This window comes from Callospermophilus lateralis, chromosome 5 (assembly GCF_048772815.1).
Source record: "Callospermophilus lateralis isolate mCalLat2 chromosome 5, mCalLat2.hap1, whole genome shotgun sequence".
NCBI lineage: Eukaryota > Metazoa > Chordata > Mammalia > Rodentia > Sciuridae > Callospermophilus > Callospermophilus lateralis.
Window position 1 is genome coordinate 103,005,990 of NC_135309.1, and position 9,484 is coordinate 103,015,473.

General features: G+C 34.9%; 1 protein-coding gene across 2 annotated transcripts in view; it reads left to right on the forward strand.

Annotated features, from left to right (window-relative positions):
- Window positions 1-6,141, forward strand: part of Dhfr (dihydrofolate reductase) — a 216,281-nt gene extending 210,140 nt beyond the window's left edge. For both annotated transcript variants that reach the window (XM_076857072.2, XM_076857071.2), the window contains one exon: window positions 5,975-6,141. In XM_076857072.2, the coding sequence (XP_076713187.1) occupies window positions 5,975-6,053 (79 nt within the window). In that variant the 3' untranslated portion in view covers window positions 6,054-6,141. The remainder of the gene's footprint in view (window positions 1-5,974) is intronic.
- The last annotated feature ends 3,343 nt before the right edge of the window (window positions 6,142-9,484 follow it).

A 9,484-nucleotide genomic window follows, 5' to 3' on the forward strand; every position in this document is an offset into this window, starting at 1 on the left:
GCCAAACTTTAGAATAATAGTCTATTACTCTATGGAGTAATAGCCTTGGATCAAATGAAGTGAATGATTTTTCTTGAGCTCTTAACTCTAAAGAAAACTGAAAAGTATAAGAACTCTAAGCAGCTGAAATACAGGCTTTTGCTTAGGCTCCAAAGGTGACTAACATTTGGAAATTTTATATAAATTTATGTAAATATCAATTGTTTAACTTTGTCATACCTTACATATTTTCTCTTCTGCTTTAATTGCTGAATGTCACATTATGTGAATATTGAGCTCAACTTTTCTTCATTTCTTACCTTTCTCTTTGCTGCTAACAACTGTGTGAATCAGTTTCATTTAAATACCTTTCCATCATTCCAAGTCTTACTGCTCTTAATCAGAACACTTTCCAAAACTGGAACCCTTGACAATTTAAAACAAATACCATTCTGCCTCTCCAGATTTAAAGAAAAAAAATGTAGCATCTTTACTGAAATGTCCTGCATATATCATAGCATTCATTATACTAGTGTTTAATTCACTAGTGTTAGTATATTTACAAGGTTGTGCAACCATCAACACAATCTCAAGTGACTATAAATATGAGGATGTTTTCCTGAACTCCCAGTTCTGCTCCACTGATATGTATGTATATCTTCATGCCAGTACCACAAGGTCTTCATTATTAACTTGTGAAATCAGGAAGTGTAGTTTTTCCAACTTTGCTTTTTTTTCCCAAGATTGGTTTAGCTCTTCTGGGCCCCTTGCATTTCCATACGAATTTTATGATCAGTTTGTCAGTTTCTGCCAAAAAGCAAGTTGTGATTTTGATAGGTGTCATCTGTAGGTTACTCTGGAGAGTATTGCCATTTCAATATTAAGTCTTCCAGACTTTGAGCCTGTGATGTCTTTCTACTCACTTAGGTCCTCTTTAATTTCTGTCAGTAAAATTTTGGTTGTATGTCTTGTACTTCTTTATTAGTGTTTAATTCTTTTATTTTTCATTTTATTTCCTGTTTGTTGCTAGTGTTTAGAAATACAAGTGATTTGAGTTTATTAATCTGATATCCTACAACCTTGCTGAACTCAATAGTTCTAATTGTTAGTAGATTTCTTAGGATTTTATTTATAAGGTATAATGTCATTTGCAAATAGAGATAGTTTAATTTCTAGTCTAGATTTTTTTTTTTTATTTCTTGCTTAATTGCCTGACTAGAACTTCAGTGTGATGTTGTCTGGAAGATGAAAAGATCAGATGTCTTAGAGGGTAATGATTTAGTCTTCCTCAATAAAGTATAGTAGCTTTGAGTTGTTACACATGTCCTTTATCTGACTGAGGAAGATTCCTTCTATTTCTGGTTCATCTAGTATTTTTTTCATGAAGGGGTGTTGGATTTTGCCACATAACTTTCTAAGTCTATTAAGGTGATCATGTGTTCTTTGTCTTTTGCTAATTAATAATTTAATATACCATCAATACACTATATTACATTGACTGATTTTCATGGTAATCTTGCATTTCTGGGATAAACTTCACTTGGTAATTGTGTATAACCCTTTTTATATGTTGCTAGATTCAATTTGCTAGAATTTTGTTGAGAATTTTACATTTGTAATCAAAAGGGATATTGAGCTTGTTTGTTTGTTATGTCTTCATCTGGATTTGGTATCAGGATAACACTGACCTCACAAAATGAGCTGGAAAGTGTTCATTTTTCTGTTGTTTTTCAGAAGAGTCTTTGAAGGAAACTCTTCCACTGCAGGTTGTGATGGTCCTCTGTACTTTTGGGCCTGTACTAACATCACAACAGCCCCATTAACATGGGGTAGAGGGAATTCCTAAAGGGGAAAACAAGGAGAAGAGAAAAAGGAAACCTGCAAAGTAAATGTACTTTGTCCCTAAAGTCTATAACCATGCTCAATTCTAGAACTTTCTCTCCAAATCTGTCTACATTAGAGAACTTATCGTTCCCTACTCTCCAAAAGTGAGCTTTGATCACTTTTTACCCCCTTCCCTTTTCCCCTTTTCCCACAGTAACCCCTTAGTTTGGACCCCCATTTTCTTGTGTTTGTATAGGTTTCAGTTCAAACACAGTCTTTTATTAACACCATACTTTTTGGTTTAAAAAAAAAAAAGAAAGCAATAGTATAATGAAATAAAAATGACAGCGAGAACTACTATGAGATGAAAAGAGAATAAAATTAGAAAATAGATAAAGCCACAAATGGTAGACACCGAAGAGCAGAAGTTAATATTAACAAAATAAGATGGTTTTACTTTGTGGCTGCCTTTTTTCCCATAGGTCATTTTCTGTGCAATTACTCTTTCAATCACACTATGCCAGCCTGTCCTCTCAAGCTCTGTCCTCATTCATCTTGGAAGAAATTTTTCTCTCAGACTGTCACATGACAACCAAACCAGCAGGCCCAAGTGTTTTAAATCAGCAGTTTTCTGTTTAATGAGCTCCAAACAGAATTTGCTGTCCACTTAAAAAACCTTCCATGTGACCACCTAGTCAAAGATAAAGACCAAAACAGGCCTTTAGAGTCTATAATTGTCTGTTTTCATTACTATAATGAAATACCTGAGGCAGGCTAACTTTAGAAAAAAAGGTTTATTTGGCTCACAGTTATGGAGGTTCAAAGGCATGCTGCTGGCATCAGCTCAGTACTGGTGAGAACCTAAGGGCAGGGGCACACTTGGGAAGAAGAGATCGCATCTCAAAATAAGAAGCCAGAAAGAGAGTAGAGTCCTACAGTCCCTTCCATGGGCATACTTCTAATTAATCTGAGTTCTTCCCACCAAGGGTCGTCATCGTTGTCATGTAGTCCCTGTCCCCCTGCCCTCAGTTAAAGGTCCATAAAGACACCTCCCAGTATTACCTCACTAAGGACCAACACTTGAACCCTTCAGGGACAAACCATGTCCAAACCATAACAGAAGTGGTAATTGGCTCCAGAGCTGACACAGGAAAACCGTATGGGTGGAAGTAGATTTCAGGTGAACTGATGTCTCCTCTTCTGACCCCACTACTTCCTGACTGTCCAAGTTCCTGGCATATTTGTCCATAGTATTTTTATATCCCTTCCCTCCAACACCTGTGCTTCCTGGTTTTATTTTAGCTGCAATTTGTTTTTTACGGGAAACTGTTTCAGAAACTCTGTTTACCTCTTAAACCTTCCATCAAATCGTCTCTGGGTTATTCTTGTGGCGCTTTGTCAGTTTAGATCTGATATTGATTCTTACTTATTGGCTTTCTCAGTGCCTGAAGGTGCTAAAGGGGGAGTCTCTGGGTGGGTGGTTCCTAACAAATAGGTGGTATTTCCAAATCCTGTCAGACTTGAACTCAGCATCCAAGTGTGGATCTCAGACAGTTTGCTCTTTAAAAAGTTTGGAATGATGATTAGGAAATGTAATTATAACTGTTATTAAAATAGACTGAATGTGTAGATATTAGAGAAAGAAAAATGAAACAAACAGAAATAAATTTTATTTTCACAGAGAAGATTTACATTAATACCATGGCTACTGATCATATTCAGCCAAAAGCATGGTCATTTTAAGTGTTATTATTCATGATTTTAGAAAGAACTTCTTACTGCTTTGTTTTTATCTTATTAACTGACAGTCTTGACACTTCTGAGAATTTTACACATGAAAAAAAATATGTAAATGTTACTCTTCATGACTCATTTCAAGGAAACTAAAATTATGGTTTAAATTGGCCTAGTAAAAAATCATTTGTTCAAAAAAAAAAAGGCTACTACTAAAATAGTGGGACAGCAATAGCTAAGGAAATGGTTGCTAAATAAAAACATAGCTAACAAAAATTAATGCTTATTTTTACTGAGCAATGTTCATGTATATTATGAGAGAAAAAGTTTTCCTGTATCACCCTTGTCTAATAGTTAGGGGACAAAATAAACCAGTAGTAATGGGTAGCATTTGTGGAAAACTTACTGGGTCAGGCGTAGTGCTGAATTCTTTACCATAATGAGAATTCTTTACCATAATGAAGCCTTTTTATGCCAGTCAGGCCTGGAGATAGGGTCACACAGCAAATCCAGGGCCACTCACAGAGTGAATGTTAAACAGCTGCTGCTGACCCCCACTGGAGCAAATGGGTACAGCCTCCAGGACACTGAGAAAGCACACCAAGATCTAGAGTGACATAAAAATGTTGATAGGAGGCAGAATGGTCAGAGCAGTCTTCAGCTGACAACCTGGAGTTTTTTGTTTTTGTTTTTGTTTTGCATTGTTACCAGTACTTTTTTTACTTGACAAGTTATTAAGTTGTAAAAAAAGAAGTGTATGTGTTGAGGGGGAGGGATAATAGGCTTTCCCTCTCCTCAAGCAAACAAAAGTGAATTTATTATCATTAACAAAAGTGAATTATTATCATTATAAGTGTGGGTTGGGTTGGGTTACCCTCCAGATAAAGAATAATTAGAGTGAGGATTGTTAAGTATTGACTGGGAGATGCTTTTAGGAGACTTTTTTGTTGTTGTTGTTCAAATTAGTTATACATAACTGTAGGATGCATTTTGACACATTGTACACAAATGGAGCACAACCTCTCCTTCCTCTGGCTGAACATGGTGTAGAGTCACACCAGTAGTGTAATCATACATGTATGTAGGGTAATAATGTCCGTCTCATTCCACCATCCTTCCTATACCACACCTCCTCCCCTCTGCACAATCCAAATTTCCTTCATTCTCTCACCCCACCCCACCCCACTACCCCCCACCCCATTGTGGATTAGCATCTGCTTATCAGAGAAGACATTCCATCTTTGGTTTTTTGGTTTTGGTTTATTTCGCTTAGCATGATATCATCTAGCTCCATCCATTTACCTGCAAATGCCATAATTGCATTCTTCTTTAAAGCTGAGTAATAGTCCATTATGTGTATGTACCACATTTTCTTTATCCATTCATCTGTTGAAGGGCATTTAGGTTGGTTCCATAGTTTAGCTATTGTGAGTTGAGCTGCTGTAAACATTGATGTGGTTATGCCACTGTAGTATAAGCTGTTTTTAAGTCCTTTGGGTATAAACCAAGGAGTGGGATAGCTGGGTCAGACAGTGGTTCCATTCTAAGTTTTCTGAGGAATCTTCAGACTGCTTTCCATAGTGGTTGCACCAATTTGCAGTCCCACCAGCAATGTATGAGTGTGCCTTTTTCCCACATCATCACCAACACTTACTGTTGCTTGTATTCTTGATGATTGCCATTCTGACTGGAGTGAGAAGGAATCTTAGAGTAGTTTTGATTTGCATTTCTGTAATCACTAGAGATGTTGAACATCTTTTCATGTTTGATCAGTTGTAGTTCTTCTGTGAAGTATCTCTTCAGTTCCTTAGCCCATTTATTGATTGGGTTACATCCTGGGTTTTGAATGGGAAACTAAAGGGAGTAAAGAGTCAAGTGAGAGGGAAGAGGAAAGATTGAATTCATCCTGATTCTAGCCAAGAAATTGCAGTGTGCCATACATTGCAGAATTAGAGCCTTATGATGCACGTCTCTTGAGTAAACAGGAATCTGTCACCATGCCAGACACATGACTTCGGTTTTTGCTTTAAACAACTATAGATTATATTTGATTTTCTCTTGCTTACATAAGAAATTTTTTATCAGCTGTAAAACTTACAAAGAATTCTTAGGAATTTTCATATTCCCTTGATGACCGAATAGAAATATACTAGGGAACTGCTATGGTGGTTAGTTTTTGAGGAAAGAATTAGGAATCAGAAGAAAAGGAGGAGAAATCACAGCTTTCATTTTCTAAATTTATATACATAGTTTTGTAGGGTTTTTTTTCTTATTATTTGCATAAGTATTGTATTTGCCTGATATTCGTCTACCTTAACAGTGGCTTACTTACAAGAAGAAAAATCTTACCTTGCTTTATCACTGTTGATGCCTTTTGGTTGAGATTCAGGGAAGCTATGTTTTTGAGGGATTAATTATACATCTTTTTCTTTTACAGATACCCAGGTGTTCTTTCTGAGGTCCAGGAGGAGAAAGGCATTAAGTACAAATTTGAAGTATATGAAAAGACTGATTAATGTGAAGATGTTTTCTGATTTATTTCATGTTATCCCTCCCTCTAAAAAATTCTGTATTTTTACATTAGAATAAAAAGACTTGTGTGGACTTTAGATCTATGGTTAATGATTTCTAAGCAGTATGTTATATTCTCCATCAGTCTTCCTAGGTCATATTAAATACCATTTAGGAAGCATTTCTTGCTCTTTCTTGCTATAAGTTTCCTTCATTGGCTCTCCCCCAAAGTCTGGACTGAGTACCTAACACCTGCCTACCTATCTGCAAGACAGCTGCAATCAACTTACAGCATGAGTTGGCACCAGGGTCCTTAGAGATAGGAGCTAGATAGATAAGTCCAAAGGGCAGAAATGGATTATAAACAGAAGTGCTAGAACTCATTTTTTTTTTTTTTAAAGAAAATTAGATCAAGGTAAAAACTATGAATTTTCTTTTTTTTTTTTCTTTTTCACATTCTACTTCTAAATAAACATTGTGTTCACTTAGGGAATGAGTAAATTAAGAACTCAAATATGGACAATAAAGAAGCAAGTAGGAGATTACCAAAAGGAAGAGTCTGAGACCTTTAAAATTTGTTTTTGATCTTCAATGAGATTCCAGGAGATACTACATTGATGGGCTGCTCTTTGCAAAAGAAAATGTAATAACAAGTATAATAGCAGCAATTAAAAATTCTAAGAGATAATTGAGAATGGATATTGCTAGATACCAAAATTAGTAAGTTAGAAACTAAACCTTACAAAATGCACTGTAAAACCTGTCTGAGCTATCATGTTAGCAACGATTTAGAAAACTAGGTATGCAAAAGAAATGGCATTTTCTGCCTTGTAAGCTTATACCACCATTTAAAGTGCAAGTTAGCAATATCAATTCAAATTCAGAAGATTCTGGATTTGGACCCAGATCTTCCACATCTAGAACTCAATCCTGAGCAAAGAGACTGACTCCAGAATATTTGTTGTAGCATTCTCTTGTAAACTTGGAAAGAGCCCAAATGTCAATCAATAAAGAAATGAATAACTAATGTGTCTATAAGTTTTATTTATTTTTAATTCTGCAACAGTTAAAAAGAATGAGATACTATCAGAACAATGTCAGAGGTTGTTTAGTGAATGAAATAATTTTGTGTAATAGATTTTCTAATATTAATATTTCTAAGAAGAAAGTACGATTCAAACAGTTGACAGAATGAGAGTTTGACAAGTGTTATTTTCTGGCTTAGGTGCATCTACTGTGATTAGGATTGTGGGCAACTGCATATTTTCACGAAGACTTATTTAAGATAACAAACTGGGCCCTTTATGTTCATCAATAAAATAAATTTCAAATAAATAATATTTATTAGCAATAAATATAATCCAACACAGGCAATTTTACAACTGTGTAGCTTGCTTAGAAAACAAACAGTAAAAATAATAGCTTATTGAAAAATGTGGGACATTTGGAAAGAAGTAAGTTCATTGAAGATAAAGCAAATGTAAACATGAGGTTGATAGGGGGAGGTGATTAGGCAATCATTAATTCAAGGGGAAAAAGTACAAGAAAGGAAGTATAAACAAAATGTTCTCAACAATGAGTGGTAAGTACATAGTTGTAACGATGTGATAGCTGCCCCACCTCAAATCTGACCACTATTTGGGAACAATATTAGAGGAAAAGAGAAGAACTAAGTCCTCATCTATCATCAGGAAATTGTATATAGTGTGTGAAATAATAGGAAATGAATATTATATATTTAAGAAGTCTTAAGTTTTTAATAGATCAGCAACATGTAAATCTAATCATTATTTACTTTTATCTTCTCCCACTATATACAATTAAAAAATAATTATTTGAGAAAAAAATGGCTGAAAATTAAACTCTGCTACTCTGGAGAACTGAGATTTTCATAAGTTTCAAGAGGATTTAATACTTACATGTATGAATACATGCATTTGCTTCAAAACTGGGAGAAATTTTTTAATTTGGAAAAATAAAAACATGAAGGTACTTACCAGAAAGCCAAGAGAATGAAGAGCACCCCTGGATAGAGCAACTAAGGGTAAAAAAAGACAGAAGCGGGCTGCGTTGTGGCTCAGTGGTAGAGCGTGGTATGCCTCACACATGATTCGATCCTTAGCACCACTTAAAAATAAGTAAATAAAGACTGTATCCATCTACAACTAAAAAATATTTTTAAAAAAAGAACCAACATGAGGTTGATGGGGGGAGGTGATTAGGCAATCATTAATTTTAAGACTTTAGAACCCTTTGATTTTACTAACCCATGTTCAAGTATTTCTTTAGTAAAAACAATTTTTTCCTAATAAAAATGCGCTAATTCATGAAAGCTGGGCTTCTGTTATTTCTTGTACACCCCACTTAAAATTTCAAGGAAACTTTGACGGCAGTATATCTCCATGGTCAGCTTAAAAATGTAGAAAGGAAAACATATGAATTAGCCATGGATCACACAGAAACCCAGAGAACAGTTCTAGGTGTCAGGATTTCTGCATGGTGCCTTCTTCGTTCATCTTTCATAGAGAATCAAGTCTCACTTTTTCCTGGTTGATTTATGGAGTAGCACTATACTAAAATATAAAAAAAAAAAAATATGGCAAAAATGTAAATAATAAGACATATATTCTAACATTCAGATTAGAACGTTTTGTTTCTATGAACTCATAATTGTTAACACCCACTTCCTTACAAGCACTGTTTCTCAAAATTTTCCCCACAACACCTGCATCAAGGACAGGACCCAAAATCTGCCTTTCAAACAAGTACCCCTGATTCAGAATCCTGCTCAAATTTATGAAGCACTGATTTAGAACTTTTGCACCCTGCCTAAGGGAAGAAAAAAAAAATGTTTCTATTCCTAGTTCTAAGAGAAAGAAAACATGCAAAGTGTAATAAGTTAACATGTAGAGATGGGAGAAGATAAAAGCAAAATAATGATTAGATTTACATGTTGCTGATCTATTAAAAACTAAAGACTTCTTAAATATATAGTAAAAAAATGCATAAGGAAGTATTTCGTATCAGCAAGTCAGAGACATAGTAAGCAACCTCAGTGATAGATGTCTCAACAAAATGTATTTGTTAATAGTTAATAAACAAAAAATTGCAAAGCATGTGACCTAATTAGCTAATATGACTTTGTGAGGGAAATGTTGGCCAACTGCTGAAAGGATTTAGAAAAATAATTACCTCTGAAAGATTGAACCCTGTGATTAAGGATGTTCTGGCTGTGGAGAAGAAGAAATGCATAATTAAATGAGTACCTGGAATAGAAGTAGAAATTCTAGTGAAAACATTAGTACTCACAAAGGAGATAAAAGCTATAACCAATCTACATGAAGTTGGGCTATTTATGTGGAAAGGAAAATTACATTAGTGATCATTTTTAATCATATGTCCCAGCTTTTTCTGTCCCTCAGGAGACCTCATGTGT